General features: G+C 41.5%; 1 protein-coding gene across 1 annotated transcript; it reads right to left on the bottom strand.

Annotated features, from left to right (window-relative positions):
• Positions 1-12,293: 12,293 nt before the first annotated feature.
• LOC101348276 (zinc finger protein 615) lies at positions 12,294-20,602 on the bottom strand. Its single transcript, XM_023736387.1, has 4 exons — positions 20,394-20,602; positions 16,580-16,706; positions 16,147-16,233; positions 12,294-15,621 (listed from the first exon to the last, which is right to left on the bottom strand). Exons 1-4 carry the CDS (start codon positions 20,406-20,408, stop codon positions 13,664-13,666), a joined length of 2,187 nt encoding a protein of 728 aa, XP_023592155.1. The 5' UTR covers positions 20,409-20,602; the 3' UTR covers positions 12,294-13,663.
• Between the last annotated feature and the right edge of the window lie 1,184 nt (positions 20,603-21,786).

Genomic DNA, 21,786 nt, shown 5'->3' with positions numbered 1-21,786 from the left:
AACCCAGAGAACGCGCTACTGGGAAGGAAAACACAAAAGGCAAAAAGCCGGTAAGGCGACAACCAAGGAAAGCTTCTGACAGTAAACAGCTGGCAGGAAGCACATTTCAAGGACAGAAGAAGTTTTGGAGAAGCTAGTAAGGTATGAGAGTGGCCATCACAGACCAGCGGACTAGAGCTGTTGGCAAGAGCCTGGGATATATTTGGGATGGGGAGATAAGGGAAAAGCCACTCAAGACAAGGCCAGTAAAGGGCACTAAAGTTCTGAAGCCAGTGGGATTGCCTAACCCACATGAGGGCAGGAAAATAATTAAGAATCGGAAAATATTTGAGTCAAAGCTTTTTGCCAAAGGTACCAAGACAATTCAATGCAGATAGTCTTTTCAACAAATGATACTGGGATAATTACATATCCATATGTAAGAAAAGCAACTTCACTCAAACCTACACAAAAATTAACACAAAATGAATCACAGACCTACATTGAAGAAGGAAAAAATGTAAAAAAGCTAACAAAACGTGGAAGAAAATCTTCGTAAAATGGTTTAGGCAGAGAGTTCTGCAAAAAGACAAAATGAATGGACCATTAAAAAATGGACTCATTTAAAATTTAAGACTTTTTTGTTTCTATATACACTATTTAAGAAAATGAAAAGAGAAGGCACAGATTGGGAAAAATATTTCCACATTATACATCTGATAAAGGACTTGTATTCTAAACATATAAAGAACTCCCAAAACTCAACACTAAGAACATAACATCCAATAATTTGGGAGTTCATAGAAAAGTCATAAAACTTGCACTGTGGTGATTGTCACACAATTCTATAAATTTATTAAACACAAAGTTGTGCTGCCAAATAATGCATACGACTACCAATCGACTCTATGTCAATGGGTTTATCAAGTAAGAGCCCTGGTGGCACAGTGGTTAAGAGCTCAGCTGCTAACCAAAAGGTCAGCAGTTCAAATCCACCAGCCACTCCTTGGAAACCCTATGGGGCAATTCTACTCTGTCCTATAGTGTAGCTATAGTGGGAATCGACTCGATGGCAAAGGGTTTGGTTTTTGGTTTTGGTTATCAAGTTGTTAAAAATAAATTGTTGTACAGTACAAAATTTAGAATGAAAAAAAGTCCATCAAATACAGTTGCTAAAATTATAGCCTACATGTAAGTAGAAATAAAAGAGGATGTCTGAGTATAAAAAAAATGTCAAGGGCAGCGATGGACTTCCTCTAACTTCACCAGGGGGAAGAGGGAGAATCAAATTCAACATCAGCCCAAGACTGATTCCTATCAGGTGAGGTCAAACTGACCTCCTCTCTCCAACCTTTTTACCAGTTCGGACACCAGCCATCCCTTCCAAGGTACTCTCTACTTCTCTGCTGGATCCCATAATTTGTTACAGTGGTCACACACAACTCACAGACCATACTCACAGTTATGGGGTATATTAGGAAAGAAACAGGTTACAATTCAGAATCAAGAAGGACTCAGGATACACTTCTGTTGTCAGGATAGCATCTTGGCCATATGCCTCTCTCAGCTCCTCAGACGCTCAGGTTGACCTCGGCCCTGCTTGGGCAAGTGATACAAAGCTCTTTTAGCTCTGACGTTAAGTGTCCAGAGGCACTCCACTCTGCCAAGAAAACTCCTGCCCAAAGGCACTCAGCTCGCTCGCTCTGTGGGTCGTCACACCCATTGTAGCCACCTCACTCAGTGGGCTTGGAAGCCCTCTAAGCTGTCTTGTGCCAGTTTCCTGTTTCTGCTAGTGCCATTTCTCTGCCACTGCTTCTTGATGATTCTTACCATCTCCAGTGTTATGGCTCTCTTTGTCTCCTGTGTCTAGGAGGTTCTAGGAACAGGGACCCTGGGTCAAAAGGATGCACTCTGCTCCTGGCTCTTCTTTCTTGGTGGCAGTGAGGTCCCCCCTTCCCACCTATAGAATGTCTCATTTTAAGCTTAGTGGGATGGCAAAACTGACCAATCCTCTCATTAGGGTTCCATACACCTTATTTGCTTGGTCCCTCCCCCATAAGCATTCCATGCACTTATTTTCGTTGTTACCAAGCTGTCCAATCCCCCTTGGTGGGCCACAAGCCCCTTACTTGCATGTTGTTGTTGTTAGGTGTCGTCGAGTCGGTTCCGACTCATAGCGACCCTATGCACTACGGAACTAAACACTGCCCAGTCCTGCGCCATCCTCACAATCGTGGTTATGCTTGAGCCCATTGTTGTAGCCACTGTGTCAATCCATCTTGTTGAGGGTCCTCCTCTTTTTCGATGACACTGTACTTTACCAAGCATGATGACCTCCTCTAGGGACTGGTCCCTCCTGACAACATGTCCAAAGTATGTAAGACATAGTCTCACCATCCTTGCTTCTAAGGAGCATTCTGGCTGTACTTCTTCCATGACAGATTTGTTCGTTCTCTTGGCAGTTCATAGTATATTCAATATTCTTTGCCAACACCACAATTCAAAGGCTTCAGTTCTTCTCCAGGCTTCTTATTCATTGTCTACCTTTCACATGTATATGATGTGACTGAAAATACCATGGCTTGGTTCAAGCGCACCTTAGCCTTCAAGTTGACATCTTTGCTTTTCAACACTGTGAAGAGGTCTTTTGCAGCAGATATGCCCACTGCAATGAGTCTTTTAATTTCTTGACTGCTGCTTCCATTGGTGGTGATTGTGGATGCAAGTAAAATGAAATCCTTGACAACTTCAATCTTATCTCTGTTTATCATGATGTTGCTTACTGGTGCAATTGTGAGGACTTTTTTTTATGCTGAGGTGTAATTCATACCGAAGGCTGTGGTCTTTGATCTTCATCAGTAAGTGCTTCCAGTCCTCTTCACTTTCAGCAAGCAAGGTTTTGTCATCTGCATAACACAGGTTGTTAATGAGTCTTCCTCCAATCCTGATGCCAAGTTTTTCTTCATATAGTCCAGCTTCTTGGATTATCTGCTCAGCATACAGATTGAATAAGTATGGTGAAAGGATACAACCATGATGCACACCTTTCCTGACTTTAAACCATGTAGTATCCCCTTGTTCTGTTCGAACAACTGCCTCTTGATCTAGATACAGGTTCCTCATGAGCACAATTAAGTGTTCTGGAATTCCCATTTTTTGCAATGTTATCCATAATTTGTTATGATCTGCACAGTTGAATGCCTTACTTGCATAGTCCTAGCAAATCATTTTGTGGGAGTTAAAAGACCTTGTCGAGAAAAGTTACATAAAAGCGATTCATCACACCACAATAAAACATGAAAGAAAAAAAGGCACAACAAATCTTGGCACGGGGAATGTGATGGGATGGATCACTTTTATGTGGCCTTTCTGGCCATGGTCTTGTAACTCCCACCTAAGTGATTGGGTGGAAATAGACGAATAGGCTAATTGTGGCACACCAAAGTATCCAAGGGAATTGGATACCTTGCCAATAATGCAAGTAAAATTCATGGCAACCTTGTGGAGGTGGGACCATGCAAATTAAGTCTATGGAACCCTAACAAGGGGATTGGTCAGTATTGCCATCCTGCAAGGCTTAAAATGAGCCATCCCAGAAGAGGGAGGAGGTAATCTCACCAAAACCAAGAAAGAAGAGCTAGGAGTAGAGCACATCTTTTGGACCTGGGATCCCTGTGTTGAGAAGCTTCTGGAACCAGCAGAAAGAGACAGACTGAAAGAGAGAGAAGGCTGTAGCACTGAAGATGGTGAGAAGCAGCAGTAGAGAAACAGCAGCAGAATCAGGAGACCAACAGAAGTTGGTGTGACCCAGCCCATGGAGCGAGAAAACTGAGTGCTTTCAGGAAGCAGGCTTGCTGGTGGAGTAGGGTGCCTCTAGGAACTTAGTGGAGTCAGGTTTGTCAACCCAAGGAGCTACAGCTGAGCGCTTTTGGGCTAAGGCTTACTGGCGGTATGGGATGCCTTCAGGCACTTATTGGGAGACACAAAAGAGCTTTGTAACACTTGCCGAACAGGGCAGAGTCCAAGAGGCCAGAGAGAGGCCTGCCTGTGGGCAGAGTTGAGAAGAGGCTAGCCTGATGGAAGAACTGTATCCTGAGCATTCATGAACCTGAATTGTAACCAGTTACTTCCCTAATAAATCCCATAACTGTGAGTATGGTCTGTGAGTTCTGCGTGGCCACTGCAATGAATTATCAAGCTCAGCAGAGAAGTAAGGAAGGACGGTTGGTGTCAGAATTAGTAAAGATGGCAGAGAAGGGAGGTTTGTCTGACCTCTGCCTCACAGGAATCAGCCTTGGGTTGTTGATCTTGATTCTCTTTCCCCTTGTGAAGTTACAGGAGGTCAGATAGTGCCCCCATGCCATTTTTACATGGAGTGTAAGAAATCTGATATACAGACATCATAATATGATCTGAAAATAATAGAGTATTTTGTTTTCCAATTATACTTCCATTTAATGCACATACTTAATGTAACTCCAGTTATAATGTGACTAGTTCTACCACATGTTATATTGTTGTTATTAGGTACTGTCAAGTCAGTTCCGACTCATAGCACCCTATGTACAACAGAACAAAACACTGCCCAGTCCTGCACCATCCTCATTATCGTTGTTATGCTTGAGCCCATTGTTGCAACCGCTGTGTCAGTCCATCTCATTGAGGGTCCTCCTCTTTTTCACTGACCCTCTACCAAGCATGATGTCCTTCTCCAGGGACTGGTCCCTTCTAATAACACATCCAAAGTATGTGAAATGAAGTCTTGCCATTCTTGCTTCTAATGAGCATTCTCACTGTACTTCCAAGAAAGATTTGTTCGTTCTTTTGGCAGTCCATGATATACTCAATATTCTTCACCAACACTATAATTCAAAGGCATCAATTCTTCTCTGGTATTCCTTATTCCTTGTCCAGCTTTCATATGCATGTGAGGTGATTGAAACCACTATGGCTTGGGCCATGCCCACCTTAGTCTTCAAGTTGACTTCTTTGCTTTTTTAACACTTTAAAGAGGTCTTTTGCAGCAGATTTGCCCAATGCAATGCTTCGTCTGATTTCCTGACTGCTGCTTCCATGGGCTTTGATTGTGGATCCAAGTAAAATATGAAATCCTTGACAACTTCAATCTTTTCTCCGTTTATCATGATGTTGCTTATTGGTCTAGTTGAAGGATTTTTGTTTTCTTTATGTTGAGGTGTAATCCATACTGAAGGCTGTGGTCTTTGATCTTCATTAGTAAGTGCTTCCAGTCCTCTTCACTTTCAACAAGGAAGGTTGTGTCATCTCTCTACCGCAGGTTGTTAATGAGTCTTCCTCCAGTCTTGATGCCGCGTTCTTCTTCATATAGTACAGCTTGTTGGATTATTTGCTCAGCATACAGATTGAATAAGTATGGTGAAAGGATACAACCCTGACGCACACTTTTCTTGACTTTAAACCACTCTTGTTCTGTTCGAACAACTGCCTCTTGGTCTAAATACAGGTTCCTCATGAGCACAATTAAGTGTTCTGGAATTCCCATTCTTTGCTATGTTATCTGTAATCTGTTATGGTCCACACAGTCCAATGCCTTTGCGTAATCAATAAAACACAGGTAAACATCTTTCTGGTATTCTCTGCTTTCAGTCATGATCCATCTGGCATCAGCAGTGAAATATCTGGTGCCACGTCCTCTTCTGAATCCAGCCTGAATTTCTGGCAGTTCCCTGTTGATGTACTGCTGCAACCGCTTTTGAATGATCTTCAGCAGAATTTTACTTGCGTGTGATATTAATGATATTCGGTAATTTCCACATTCAATTGGATCATCTTTCTTGGGAATAAGCATAAATATGGATCTCTTCCAGTCAGTTGGCCAGGTAGCTGTCTTCCAAATTTCTTGGCATAGACAAGTGAGCGCTTCCAGCACTGCATCCGTTTGTTGAAACAGGTCAATTGATATGCCATCAATTCCTGGAGCCTTATTTTTCGCCAATGCTTTCACTGAAGCTTGGAGTTCTTCCTTCAGTACCATTGGTTCCTGATTATATGCTACTTCCTGAAATGGCTGAACATCCACCAATTCTTTTTGGTATGACTCTGTGTATTCCTTCCATCTTCTTTTGATGCTTCCTGCATCGTTTAATATTTTCCCTGAAGAATCCTTCAGTATTGCAACTCGAGGCTTGAATTTTTTCTTCAGTTCTTTCAGCTTTAGGAATGCCGAGTGTGTTTTTCCCTTTTGGTTTTCTATCTCCAGCTTTTTGCACATGTCATTATAATACTTTATCTTCTCCAACCGCTCTTTGAAATCTTCAGTTATTTTACTTCACCATTTCTTCCTTTTGCTTTAGCTACGTGACATTCAAGAGCAAGTTTCAGAGTCTTTTCTGACATCCCTTTTGGTCTTTTCTTTCTTTCCTGTCTTTTTAATGGCCCCTTGCTTTCTTCATGTATGATGCCCTTGATGTCATTCCACAACTTGTCTGGTCTTCAGTCACTAGTGTTCATCGCATCAAATCTATTCTTGAGATGGTCTCTAAATTCCGGTGGGATATACTCAGGGTAAGTACTTTGCCTCTCGTGGACATGTTCTAATTTTTTTCAGTCTCAACTTGAACTTGCACATGAGCAACTGATGGTCTGTTCCACAGTCGGCTCATGGCCTTGTTCTGACTGATGATGTCGAGGTTTTCCATTGTCTCTTTCCACAGATGTAGTAGATTTGATTCCTATGTATTCCATCTAGTGAGGTCCACGTATATTGTTGCCACTTATGTTGGTGAAAAAAGGTATTCACAATGAAGAAGTTGGTCTTGCAAAATTCTAATGTGTACATCTTATGTAAATTCAAAGAATCTAGCCAACTGTACCACTGGAAATAGTCCTCCACAAGACCACCCTCCCACCTGAGGACAACACAAATTCCACCACCATCGATACCATCAGTTGCTGCCTAGTTGACTCCAACTAATCACAACCCCATTTGGGTCAGAGTAGAACTCTGCTCTATAAGGTTTTCTATAGCTAGTTTTTTAGAAGTAGATTGCCAGGCCTTGACTTCTGAGGTAACTCTGGATGGACTCCAACTTCCAACCTTAAATTTGAAACTAGATGAAATGGACTGCAGGGCAATGGGTTTCTCTTATATTTGGCTTTTCTGGCCTTGGGTTTATAGTTCTGCCAAGATGAGTGGCTAGGCAACAATCTTACTATGCAAATAGGGTGTGTAAAACCAACAAATAGAATTAAGTTACCATGTGGGAATTGGTTGATTACTGTGTAGATTGCGTGATTCTAGTCTACTGAGGGGATTGGTCAGTTTGTGGTCTCGCTGGGAGGGCCATGCTTTGAAATTGAGTATAAGGGCCAATCCCCCAGAGGTTGAGAGGGACCTCACTACCATAAAGAAGAGCCTGGAGCAGAGCAATACCCATTCATGGGGGAAAAAAATTCTCAGCAACGAGGATTGCAAGGGAATTTCTTTAACCCAGTGAAGAGCGTGTACAAAAAAATCTCCTGCTAACATCATATTTAATGGTGAAAGATTGACTTCTTTGCCCTGAAATTATGAACATCACTGGGATGTGCACTCTCACCATTCCTATTCAACACAGTGAAAGTCCTAGGCAGTGAAGTATGGCAAGAAAATAAAAGAAAAACAAAACATTGGAAAACAAAACATGATTCAGAGATAATACTAGGTACCTATATAATCCCAAGAGCTTTGGTGGCATAGTGGTTAGGAGCTATGGCTGCTAACCGAAATGTCGGCAGTTCGAATCCAGCAGCCGCTCCTTGGAAACCCTATAGGGCAGTTCTACTCTGTCCTATAGGGTTGCTATGAGTCAGAATTGACTCTCTGGCAACAGGTTTTTATATAATCCCAAGTAGTCTATAAAAGAACTCCTAGACTAATAAATGAGTTTATCAAAGTCACAGGGTACAGGGTTAAAACAAAAATCAATAGTATTTCTGTAGACTAACAGTGAACAAGTGGAAACTAATAACAGTCATCCCTTGGTATCCGTGGGGGATTGGTTCCAGGGCACCCCCCCCACACCAAAATCTGAGTAGACTCAAGTCCCTTATATAATATGGTGTAGTATTTGCATACAACCTATGCACATCCTCCCCTATGCTTTAAATCATCTCTAGATTACTTATAATACCTAACACAATGTAAATGCTATGTGAATAGTTGTTAACGCTTACACTTAACACTTAATGCTTTCTCAGTCTTTGCAATTACTTTATCGGGAACCAGAGAGACCATTTTTGCCATCGTAGGGGCAGCACTAACACTTCCAAGAATTTCAGCTTCTTAATGCTTTATTGTGTGAATGCTCAATTCGTTCTTACCGACCTTATGACCCCACTTCAGCAAGCGACATGCTGCTTTTCAAAAGATTTAAGATTTTTCTTTTCTCATCGAGAGATAGCATTTTATGCCCCCTCTTAGCCTTTGAGGGATTACTTTGACCGCTTAATTGCTTTTTGGGAGCCATTTTTCACAGAAACAACGGGTGCACCCAAGTAGCAAACGAACGAGAACAATCTCAAACAACGAGTGCTGAAGAGAGACTGAGCATCTGTGAAACGGCAGGAGGCTACATCAGGGTATGCCTACACATCATTTCGTTCACGTGCATTCAGCATAGTACTCGGGGCACAGAAAATTCAAGTTTTGCTTTTTGGAACTTTCCTTTCTTTTCAAATATTTTCCATCTACGGTTTCTTGAACCCCCAGATGCGGAACCCGCAGATACTGAGGGCAGACTGTAATGAACAGGTAACATTTAGCATAGCTCCAAATATATGATATACTTAAGTATGTTGTATTGTGTGCCACTAAGTCGATTTGAAATCCTAGCAACCCCACATGACACAACAGAACTGCCCAATAAAGTTTTCTTGGCTGTAATCTTCCCAGAAGCAGATTGCCAAGTCTTTTTCCCACGGTGCCAATGGGTGTGTTAGAAACACCAACTGTTCGATTAGCAGTCAAGTGATTAACAAGACAGGATGTATATTGTATAAACTAAAACAAGCAACCTGATAAAAGAAATCAAGGAAAACCAAACTAAATGGAAAGATAGAATCATATTTGTAGGTTGGAAGACTCAACATAGTAAATATGTCAAATCTCCCCAAATTGAGTTACAGATTTAATGCACTTCCAATAAACTTGAAACAGTTCTGGTAGGTGCACTTAGCAAGGGACCCAGTGGGCAAGTCCCACCTTCATTGCTAAGGATCAGCATGACTCCAATTCCCATCTGGAAATGGATCCAGTCCTCACCTTCCTGTTTCTCCACCTGTGTCACTAGCCACCCAAGCGACACACTCTCTCATGCCCAGCCACCCTGGGCTAGAGTACCAGTTGCAAGCTCAGGGGTCCTCAGCCCCCTTAACTTCTGACCTACCAGCCCTTTCTCTCCAGACTGGCTGCCTGTGCAGCCCTTCTGATTTAGCCACCCCAAGTTGTCAGGGCACACAAGTTAAAAGGGCACAGTCCTTCAAACTGCCAGATAGGCAGACACCAGCCTCTGCTGGCTCTCACTGCCACTGTTCATTCATTAATTCCCTAGAATGGCTCAGCTGCTAACAGAAAGTGGCTAATAGCCACTGTGTGAGAAAGACATGGCAGTCTGCTTCTGTAACAATGTACAGCCCTGGAAACCCTATAGAGCAATTCTACTCTGTCCTATAGAGTCGTTATGAGTCCGACCTGGCTCAATGGCAGTAGACTTTTTTTTTTTTAAATGTATACTTACAGTTACCTATTTATTATAACCAGAAAGGATACAAATGAAGAGATGCACAGGAGGAGTCCTGGGAGGGGTTCCAGCACCGAACTTCCATTGTCTCTCCAGGGACCTACGACCCTCCTTAGAGTAGATGTTCTCACCAATCAAGAAGCCAAATAACTTCCATTTTGAAAGACTTGTATTGGCTTCATTATATAGTCATGATTGGGGCTTCACTGCATATTCATGATTGATTGGATCATTGAATGTGTGATTAAATCATGCCCCCTTCTTCCTGAGGTTAGCTAATAACAATGTGTAGCCACTATACATTTGCACAAAATTTCAAGTGTTGCCTGGCAGTTGCAAATAACAAAGACACCTTGATCACTCGGGAAATTTCATGAGTTAACTTTCAGGAACCAAAGATGAAGGCCAAACTGAGTTCTTTGTCCCAGATTCAGTATAGGCAGGCTTATTCTAAAATTTATATGGAAAAGCAAAGGAAGTAAGATAGATAAAACAATTCTGAAAAAGAAAAATAAAGCTGGAGAAATCTTAATACTCAATTTTTCAACTGTCTACAATAATCATGATAGTATGGTATTAGCAGAGACATACAGATCAACAAAACAATAATCAAGAAATGGACCCACATATGCACAGGCAAGTGATTTTTTCTTACAAATATACAAAAACAATTTAATGGAAAAAAGATGTTGCTTTCAACAAATAGTTTAAGAACAATGGGAAAACCAAAGGCAAAGAAAATGAATTTTAAACCTCATCCCATATATAAAAACTAACACAAAATGGATCATAGTTCTAAATATCAAAAGCAAAACTAATACATAGCATCAGTACATTTTGAACTGAATAGTTATCCTAGAGGAATGAAAACTCATATTTACACACTACACTTATACAAGAATGTTTATAGCATCATTATTTGTAACAGTAAAAAGCAAAAACAAAAAACCCAGAAACAACTCTGCAGTGCAACTGTTTCTCTTTATATATAGCCTTTCTGGCCTTAGGTTTATAATTCTACCAAAATAATTGGCTGGGTCACAGTCTTGCAAAGGGATTGGTTAGTCTACTATGCAAACGTGTAAAAACCCTTGCAGGAATTGGTCAATTACTATGCAAATAAGGTGCCTGTGGCCTACTGAGGAGATTGGGTCAGTTTTACCATCATGCTAGGCTTAAAAGAGGCAATTCCACAGAGGTTGAGGGGGACCTCACTACCATCAAGAAGAGCCGGGAGTGGAGTACATCCTTTGGACCCATGGTCTCTGCCCTGAGACCATCCTAAAGAGAGAGAGAACTGTAACTCTGGAGGTGAGCAAGATGGCGCAGTAGCAGCACGAGCAAACCATAAGACTGGTGCGAGACAGCTGCAGTGGGATTGCCGACCCACGGAGGTAGAGAGCTGAGCGCCTTCGGGCAGGATGCTTGCTGGCTGAGTGGGGTGCCTTGGGGCACTTGTTGGCAGAGCTAAAGAGCTGTAACACTTGCCTGAGAATGGCATAGGCCAAGACCAAGTGGGACCCAGGGGGCACAGCTGGGAACAAGGCCTGTCTGCAGGCACGAGGCCTGCCTGTGAGGACAGCCACAAAGAAACTGTGATCTGTCTTGGTTGAAAGCTGTCCTGGTTGAAGAACTGTATCCAGAGTTGTGTCCAGTTATTTCCAAGTTGATCCTGATCCTGAATTGTAGCCTGTTACTTCCCTAATAAACCACATAATTGTGAGTATGGTCTGTGAGTTCTGTGTGGACACTGCAACGAATTATAGAACCCAACAGACCAGTGTATTGTGGGGAGGACAGCTGGTGTCAGAACTGCTAAAAAGGTTGGAGTGCAGGTATGTCTGACCTCCATCTCATAGGAATCAGCATTGGACGTATCCTGATCTTGACTTTCTCTTCCCTCCTTGTGAAGTTAGAGTACCTCTGACGCTACTATGACTTTATTACAAACTCTAATGTCCTTCAATGGTTGAATGGATAAATGGTGGTACATCCATACCATATATGAATACTCAACAATAAAACTGAAACACACAGAACAACTTGGATGGATACTAAAGTTGACTTTGCTTAAGGTCAAATAGCCAATTTCAAAAGGGTATATGCTTTGATTCCATTTTTATAAAATTCTACAAATGATAAATTAGTATAGATAAACAGATCAAGTGTTGCCAAAAGTTACGGTCAAAGAGAGGGTGCGACTGTAAAGGGGTAACATGAGCGAATTTGTGTTAATGTGACAGTTCTGGCTATCAATTGTTCTAAAAATGGTGTGGCAGCAGCATCCGACCTCCTCTAATTTAATTCTGACACCAACCATCCCTCCCACGGCACTACTTCTCTGCTGGGTTTGATAATTCCTTGCAATGGTCACACAGAACTCAGACAATACTCACAATTATGGGGTTTATTAAGAAAGTAATGGAGCCCTGATGGTGCAGTGGTTAAGAGATCGGCTGCCAGCCAAAAGGTCAGCAGTTCAAATCCACCAGCCGCTCCTTGGAAACCCTATGGCTCAGTTCTGCTCTATCCTATAGGGTCGCAAGAGTCAGAATTGATTCAACGGCAACAGGTTTGGGTTTTTTTGGTTAGGGAAGTAACAGGTTACAATTCAGGTTCAGGAATGCTTAGGATACAGTTCTTTGATCAGGAAAGCCTCTTCTCAGTCTTGCCAACAGGCACACCTCTCTCTAGCCCCTAGACCTCTGCCATGCTCAGGCAAATGTTACAAAGCTCTTTTAGCTCTGCTGCTAAGTGCCCAGCGGCACTCCACTCTGCTGGTAAGCCTCGGCCTGAAGGTGCTCAGCTCCCTTGCTCTGTGGGTCAGTGAGCCTAGCTCTACCACCAAGTGCACGGTGGCACCACACTCCACTAGGAAGCCTCCTGCCCAAAGGCACTCAATTCTCTACTCTGTGGGTCGGCAAACCTACCATAACCATTATGCTCCGTGGGCCAGGAAGCCCACCACGCCATCTCCTGCTGGTCTCCTGGTTTGGCTGCCTCTGATGCTGCCGTTTCGCTGATGCTGCTTCTCGCTGTCTCTGGTGTTATAGATCTGTCTCCTGGGTCTAGGAGGTCTCAGTGAAGAGATCCTGGGTCCAACGGACATGCTCAGCTCCTAGCTCTTCTTTCTTGGTGGTGGTAGGTGCCCTTCTGCTCTGGGATTGACTGCTCTTTTAAGCCTATCAAGATGGCAAAACTGACCAATTCCCTCTTTAGTATTCCATACATCTTATTTTTATGGCCCCACCCCACAATGGTGCTTTGCCCTTATTTACATTATTAGCATCCAATCCCATTGGTTGGCCACAGCACCTCATTTGTATAGTCCTCACCCAGTCATCTGGAGGGAGGTACAAACTATGGCCAGAAGGGATATATTAATTCACTGTAGCACAGATGTGCTTCTAATTACACATATACATGAGATAAAACTAACTATACATGAAAAAAACAAAAATGTATGCCTATTAAAACTGATGGTATCTTTGGAAGAAGCTGGGTGAAGGATACACGAAAATTCTCCAGATTATTTGTTTTTGTGACTTTAAACTTGTTTTAAAAATAAAAACATATAGAAAATCATATTTATGTTGGTTTCAGAAACTATGTGATGTTACTTATAAACTTGGTTAAACACATCCAAATATGATGAGTTACAATGAAGACAGAGACTATATTCCCACTGTGGTCTTTCCTAGACTGTCCATTCATATGATTTATCTCGGTATATACTTCTTAGACACAAAATGACCTATAAAATGGTTAAGAATGATTTTTATATTTCATTTGTACATCTTTCCTTTGACATATAATGTGAGGTAACTGATCACTAAAGACACTACCACATTGTCTGCATTCATTTATTCTTCCATACAAATACTAATATCCGTGACTCAAAACTGGGAACAGTCTTTCCACAATGATTAGGTGTGCATTCTTCTATGTTTAACAAGGATTGACAAGTGGGCAAAAGATTTCCCACAATCATTGCATTCATAGGGCCTCTCTCCTGTATGTTTCCGATGATGAACATTGAGTCCTGACTTTGTGGTGAAGGCTTTTCCACATACCCCGCATTCATATGGTTTCTCGCCTGTGTGAATTCTCTGATGGGTAATGAGATCATATTTGCGCAAAGAGAATTTCCCACATTCAGTACATGCAAAGAAAGTTTTTCCCGTGTGAAATCTCTGATGCTGTATGAGGCATGTCTTCTTCCTGAAGGCTTTACCACACTCGTTGCATTTGTAGGGTTCCTCTCCAGTATGAGTTCGCTCATGTATACCTAGAGTGCTCTTCATAGTGAAGCCCTTTCCACATTCATTGCACTTATAGGGTTTCTCTCCAGTATGAGTTCGCTGATGTGCGATGAGCATGCTTTTCCCAGTTAAGCCTTTCCCACATTCATTGCATATATACGGTTTCTCTCCAGTATGAGTGCGCCGATGTACATTGAGATGGCTCTTTTCAGTGAAGCCTTTTCCGCATTCATTGCATACATAGGGCTTCTCTCCAGTGTGAGTTCGCTGATGTCCAACCAGTCGGATCTTTGCTGGGAAGGCTTTTCCGCATTCATTGCACACATAAGGTTTCTCTCCTGTATGAGTTCGTTGATGTACAATCAGACGGCTCTTCACAGTGAAGCCTTTTCCACAATCACTGCATACATATGGTTTCTCTGCAGTATGAGTACGCTGATGTACGATGAGATCGCTCTTCATGGTGAAGCCTTTTCCACATTCACTGCATACGTAGGGTTTCTCTCCTGTATGTGTTCGCTGATGTCTGATAAGTGGACTTTTCAGGGGAAAGCCTTTTCCACATTCATTGCATATATAGGGTTTCTCTCCAGTATGAGTTCGCTGATGTACAATGAGACAGTGCTTCATGGAAAAGCCTTTTCCACATTCATTGCATGTATATGATTTCTCTTTGGTATGAGTTTGCTGATGTGTGATGAGACTGTTCTTCAAAGTGAAGCCTTTCCCACATTCACTGCATATAAAGGGTTTCTCTCCAGTATGAGTTCGATAATGTGCGATAAGACGTCTCTTCTCAAAGAAGCCTTTTCCACATTCACTGCATGTATACGGCTTCTCTCCTGTATGAGTTTTCTGATGAGTAGAGAGACTGAACTTTGTAGAAAAGGCTTTCCCACACAGATTACACCCATAAGGTTTCTCTCCTGTATGAGTTCGCTGATGATAAATAAGCCGACACTTCTTGCTGAAGGCTCTCCCACATTCATTGCATGCATAAGGTTTCTCTCCCACATGAGTTTTCTGATGTATATTGAGTTGTGATTTCTTCAGAAATGTTTTGTCACATTCGGTACATTCATAGTGTTTCAGTCCTGCATGAGTTCTCCGATGTTCAATAAGCCTGGACTTTCTGGAAAATGCTTTCCCACACATACTGCATCCATGAGGTTTCTCTCCTGTATGAACCTTCTGATGATCAATGAACTGAGACTTTTTGATGAAGACTTTCCCACATTCACTGCATACATGGGCTTTCTCTAATTTAGCAGTTCTCTGATGCTTAATCACCTGAGAGTTGTAGCTGTTCAGTTTTACACTTTCTTGGAATTTATTATCAGTATAAAGTTGTTCATGCTTATCATGGAGAAACGATTGTCCATATCCATTAAACTTATTAAGCATTATTAGGTCACCACTTGTGTTCTGGTTTTCTAAAGTTAAATATGATTTCAAAGTTTTTCTATGCAAGTCAAACATATGGTGTTGCTTTAATGGAAAATTACTTTTTCTCTGATTAAAAATATTTCCAAATGCATTATGTTCATAGCATTGTTCCGCACACTTCTGAATTCTTTGCTTTTGCAAGTGTCGTTGGAGATGATCATCAACTTTCCTGATTTCTAGGGAAGATGAAGACAATGAATGGTTTTATAATGTTTGGCATAAAGCTATTTTAAAAATACTTCGGTGTGTGAAGGGTCTTTAGTGACAACCCAATGATATCAGTATTTTAAAAAAACCCTCCATAAGTGTTCCTTATCTCTTGCACACTGGTAAAAACACAATAATGTAAACTTGAAAAAGGTTAAAAAAAAAGTCAGTGTGCAAACAAGGCTACATAATTTACAATCTCTAAAGATTTGGCTGCTTTCTAAATAGTATGTTACAAAACATACCAATAACAACAAAAAATAAAATAAATTATTAAAAAAAAAACTCGCAGCATTTTACATGGAGTTGATCAAGTTATAAGATAATATAAACAGGGATCAGATTTCCAAAGATAAAAAGGATTTTCCTGTGACAAGCAGGATTGGTGGAGGGGCTGTTTACATACCTAAGACACCATCAGAGCTGTGGCACTTTCTCTGAATGTCTAGAATGATTTCCTCAACCACCTATCTTGTGGATTCTTATTCACTCACCTGGACAGATTCGACAGTGAATTTCATCTTCTGTTGTCCACAGTTCTTCCCCTTGTTCCAACTTGGAGAGTGCATCTGGTTTGCCAGCTTGATACCATGTTCATGGAAAATAATAGCAAACTTACACATATCGAACTGGGCGGTGATATATCAAGAAGGAAAAATGTTATATTTAGGGACTACAGAGTTTTCACATCTGCAAAGTCAAGGCTTTTCTCTCAGAAGAAGGCATCTTATTCTCTTTTGTCTAGGGCAAGAGAAGGATCTGAGAATCTATCACTTAAAAGTACTACATGTCAAAAAACAATTTGTGTATCAATTGTTTAATGAGAAAGTAATTGCTCTATAAACTTTCACCTTAAGCACATACACACACACAGAGTACTACAGATGCTCTGAAGAGTTACTTAGTGACACAGGAGAGCTTTCTCACCCACAGACACCAGGTTGTTATAGTTCTCCAACATCACATGCCAGTACAGGTCCTTCTGATCAGGACCAAGGAGCTGCCACTCTGTCCAGGTGAATTCCACAGCCACATCATCGAATGTCAGTGATTCCTGTAATAATGGGGTTCTGTTTAATGAAGTAATTTTTTTTGATGATATGAAAGGAATGTAAAGGAAGTTATTTTGCTCTTTTCCCCATATAGGAAATTTTTTTTTTCTTAATCCATTGTGATAAATCAAAATCCTAGTAAAATATTCTTAAGTGTGTACTCATCCATTCATCCAAGAAAGTTAAAAATTCAAAGAATACATATATTATCTATTTGCCAATACTAAATAATCTGCTATTTACAAGTAAATCAATAATAAAATTCCTACAGTCACTATAATCCTTTAGAGCCAATATCAAAATCAGCAATGAAGAGACTCCAGATGCTAGAATCACAAGACAGTACATATTATATAAATGTGTTTAATATACTGAACAGAATAAAAATAAAAGAAACCATACAAAATTTGTATAAAACACAAGAGACTAAGAAAATTTGGAAAAAGTTATTCTTAGAACAATATATATATCCACACAGACATATGCATGTGTATATATTATTAAATAGGTTAATACCATATTTGATACAATTAGATACATATCAGACATAATTATTGAACTGAAATACGCACTTGAGGAAAAGTCCCAAAATGAAAGAGAATCAAAGGAATGGAAAGAAAATATAAAGGAGAGGTTAAAATATATGGAAAATATAATGAAAGGGTCTAACCTACGCATTTCATAGTTTCATACAGTAACAGGAAAGCAAAATCCACAGTTCTAAGAACTGAGAAATTTTCAGAACTAATTAAATAATCCATGTCTCAGACTTAATAATACCAGCAAACCTCAAGCAGGAAATCCACATCTCGACACATTAGAGCAAAGCTAGAAAATGTCACATGCAAAAGAGTTTATAAAAGTATCCAGAGAAAAAAAGATTATTTACAAAGGGAGAGACAAAATTTCTGAGCACTGGCTTTTCCACATAAACAACAGAAGCAACATAAGATTAAAATAAAATCTTCAAAGACCTGATCCTGAAGCAACACAGCCCATCCCTGAAAGTCATCTAGGATTGAAACGTACAATTTGCAGGGGACGTACAGCCCAACAACACTGACATTCAAGGTCTGTTTGTTATATGAACTGTCACTCTCTTGTCTCAGGATGACATTCAAATGGTACACTTGGTAGTGTAGGCAATTGAGAATGAGATGATCCAAGGAAACACGGATGGAATAATCTATACCCAGTTGATTTAGAGGCCTGCACTAAATTGCACTAAAAAAAACGGAAGGTGAGTAAACTCTGTGTGGCAAAGATCTGCATGAATGCAATTCTTATTGGGAAATGTATCTATTTCCCATCTACCCACATTTCCATTCCTTGTTACCAGCCACTTCCACGGCAGATACTCTCTCTGACCCTAACTACCCAGAGTTAGGTCAGATCCCATCCGTGGCCACTTGCGGCCAGGTTACCGGGGAACAGCCACTGGCTCAGGAGTCTGCACAACAAGCTGGCCTCCCTTTCTTTCTCTCTAGTCCCCTGGAAAGGAGCCCTGGTGGCACAGCGGTTAAAGCAATCGACTGCTAACCAAAAGCTTGGTAGTTTGAAACCACCAGCGGCTCCATGGGAAAAAGATGTGGCAGTCTGCTTCCATGGAGATTTACAGCCTCGGAAACCCTTGGGGTCGCTGTGAGTCAGAATCGATTCAATGGCAGTGGGGAGTCCCCTGGGGCTAGGTCACAAGCTAGGACTCCATCCTTCATCAACTGCCCATGCAGCCTTTCTCTATCACCCAGTCACTCAGAGGGACTACACAAATCAACTCTGTCCTGCCAGCCCACTGTCCCTGTGGGTTCATTAATTCTCTATAAAAGCTCGCAAAATTCCTGTAGACTATTACCTATATTTAGTTACCTCTTTATTGTAACCAGAAAGGAAACAAGAGGAAAGGTCGGGAAAAGCTCCCAGCAACACAAAGCTTCCACTGCCCCGAGTGACATGCTGCATGCTATCCCCTGCATGCACATTCTCACCAATCCACGAAGCTCCAAAAAGAGAGTTCCCAGGTTCAGGGTCCAATAGTCTTGGAGACCTCAATGAATATGCATGATTAGGGCATTAAAGCACAGTTACTCTTGATCCAATCAATGATTATGCGTGACTGCATCATACCCCCTCCTTGCTGAACTTAGTTAGCCAGGTGTGGGGCCAGTGTAGCCCCTACTTGCCTCACTATTTCACAAAGACATAGAACACCTTAATTGCTCAAACTACTTTCAGAAACCAGAGATAAAAAGCCGAACTTAGTTCTTTGTCCCACAAGGATACTCCATAAGTAAGAGAGCTGACCAGTACAGGATGCAAATGCTTAAGACTCATCAGTTTATCGCATTCTAAATTAGTTCATGTGGGACATCAATGCTTTTGGGAAAAAAAGTGTATTTAGATTTATGCCCAACTTCACAATAAAAATAACTTTCTGAATCCTAATCCAAAGGGGGAAAATACAGATTAGAACTTCAAATTCTCATGGAATCCAGACTTTATGAAACCATGGAGGCTGGACAGACTCCTGAAACTACTATCCTGAGATAATCTTTAAATGTTAAACCAAAAATATTCCCTGAAGTCTCCTTAAAACCAGTTGTTTAGCTTAACTAGTAAAGAATGACTGTCTTGAGTACTTTGCTCTTTTCAGATCTATCTATATGGGATCAAAGGAGCCCGGTGACACAATTGTTAAATGCTAGGTTGCTAACTGAAAAGCCGATGGTTTGAACATACCAGCTGCTCTGCAGAAGAAAGATGTGACAGTCTGCTTACATAAAGATTTACAACCTTGGAAACCCTACGGGGGGCAGTTCTACTCTGTCGTATAGGGTCGCTATGAGTCAGAATTGACTTGACGCAATGGGTCTGGTTTGGTGGTTTGATATGGGATCAAACTGAGAACAGCAACTTGAAAGATTAGATAGGAAACTTAGGGGGCAACGAGTTTATGTTAACGGGAGGAACAACTCAGAAAACGAGGGTGAAAATGACTGTACAACTCGAAGAATGTAATCACTGTCACTGAACTGTACATGTAGAAACTGCTGAATTGGTGTTGTTCTGCTATGTCAATTCTCAACAACAGAAAAAATAATAAATTATTAAAAAAGCCAAAAAAACTTTCTGAATCCCTAGGTTACCTTATGTTGATCCCCTGAAAAAGTGCCATTAAGTTTGCCTGGTCTATTCCCATAGAACTCTATGAGGAAATCTCCTTAACCACCTATAAGAAACCTGCTTCTGTACTTATGAGAAGGACACCACCTGCCACATTACTACTATGAAGAACCATCAGAGAAATTTCTGCAGGCCTAACTGCTATGAAATAGTAACATCCTCCAATGAACTTGTCTGCTTTCTCCTCACAGACCATGCATATCACGTAGCTTATCATGTTTCTTTTGTGATGGCTGCTGGAGATATCAGATGAAAGTTGAAAGCTAATGTCACCCACAGGGTCTGTGCAGTCACATATTATGTTCTAATATACATCACATAGTATGCACATGATGAACAATATATTCCTGATCCTACATTGCCCTGATTGTGAAGTTAGAATCTAAGTTTATTTTGCCCCAGATCCTGCTACTCCCAATTTATAATCTTCTGTTTAACTGTACCGATTTCTACAGGAGTCTACAAATCCACTGGGGAATGAAGGAAAGAAAAGAACAAACCAAAGTCACCTGGGCTTGGATCATTTTCTTCTAAATTTGGGAAATGGTCGCTAACTGGTATGCTCTGTATTTTTCTCTCCTGGATTAGATCTGAATGTCTCTTCAAAAATCTCAGTCTTTGGTCATAAGTATTCACAGAACTGACGACGCCAAAGTCTTGGAATTTCTTTCTCCTTCCTTCACTTCATTCTTTCTCCTGGGGAGCCAGGACCTGCAGGCTGAAGAAAAAGTGACTCTGAGCATGCATTCCCTCTGGGCCTAGATTTTCCCACTGCTGCTGTGCACTCACTTTAAATGAAGGCTCCAAATTATCTATCTGCCCCATTATTTAGTGCTTCAGAGGCTTTTACATCTGGGACAATCAAACACAGGTGTCTTCATGTTTGGGAAGTATGCCTTTGTTCTGTAAAGACGAAGTAGTGTGACTGAGAAAGGGAATGTGGGAAGGAGAATAAGCACAGCATGACGCCTCAGCAGTAGAGGACATATAGACAGGCAGAATCTATGCATTTTTCCTTTAAACCATGTGTTCCCATTTACCTCTTCAAAAGTCTGTTTACATCCCCATGATGCACTGCAATGCAAAGAACAACACGCTATGCAAAGTGTAAGCACTGTTGTGAAATGGTAGTTATAGTAGCATCAGGCCTGTCTAACTTCCGGGGAGATGATGAACAGGATCAGCCTGAAGTTGATTCCCATGAGGTGGAGGTCAGACATAACTCTACTCTCCAATCGTTTTACCAATTCTGACACCAGCTGTCCCTTCCACAGCACTCTGTACTTCCCTGCTGGGTTTGATAATTTGTTGCAGTGGCCACACAGAACTCACACACCATACTCACAATATGGGGTTTATTAGGGAAGTACCAGGTACAACTCGGGATCAGGAGAAACAAACTAGTTAGGGTTCAGGATCAGGAAGCATGTAGGTAAAGGCTCTTCTTCAGTGCAGCACAGCTCTCACAGCTCCTCTTGGCTGTGCAAACAAGCAGGACCTTCTCTCTGCCACGCACGCCCCTTTCAGGGCCCCTGATGACAGGTCTCCTCTTGACCCCCTGAGGACAGGCTCCTCTTGGACTCTTGTAGTGGTCCTTCTGGGCCTGTGGCCACCGGCTCCGCCCCTGGGCCCCTTCTGGGCCTGTCAACACTGGCTCTGCTGCTGGGCCCTTTCCAGGCCTCTTTCTGTCTTCAGTGTTACAGCCCTCGACCCGTGTTACAGCTGTTTTAGGAGGTTCCTTGCGTCCTCTCTCTCTCTCTCTGCTCATAACCATTTAGTGGCAGACAGGCTGATGGCAGAGAGGCTGACAGTGGGGAGCCCAATGGCGAGATGCCTGCACACCCAGAAGATAAGCTAAGTCGAGGCATCTGCCTGGCAGAAATGGCAGCCACCTAGCTGAGA

The sequence above is a fragment of the Trichechus manatus genome, unplaced genomic scaffold (genome assembly GCF_000243295.1).
Source record: "Trichechus manatus latirostris isolate Lorelei unplaced genomic scaffold, TriManLat1.0 scaffold00087, whole genome shotgun sequence".
Classification (NCBI taxonomy): Eukaryota; Metazoa; Chordata; class Mammalia; order Sirenia; family Trichechidae; genus Trichechus; species Trichechus manatus.
This window is presented reverse-complemented; position numbering and strand designations above follow the sequence as displayed.

What these genes read in the sequence shown, in the direction of transcription:
- LOC101348276 (XM_023736387.1), bottom strand. An exon ending in TAACAACCTGGTGTCTGTGG is followed by an intron (nt 16,234 to 16,579) that starts GTGAGAAAGCTC and finishes CATGGTATCAAG; the next exon opens with CTGGCAAACCAGATGCACTC. An exon ending in TCACTGTCGAATCTGTCCAG is followed by an intron (nt 15,622 to 16,146) that starts GTGAGTGAATAA and finishes CATCTTCCCTAG; the next exon opens with AAATCAGGAAAGTTGATGAT.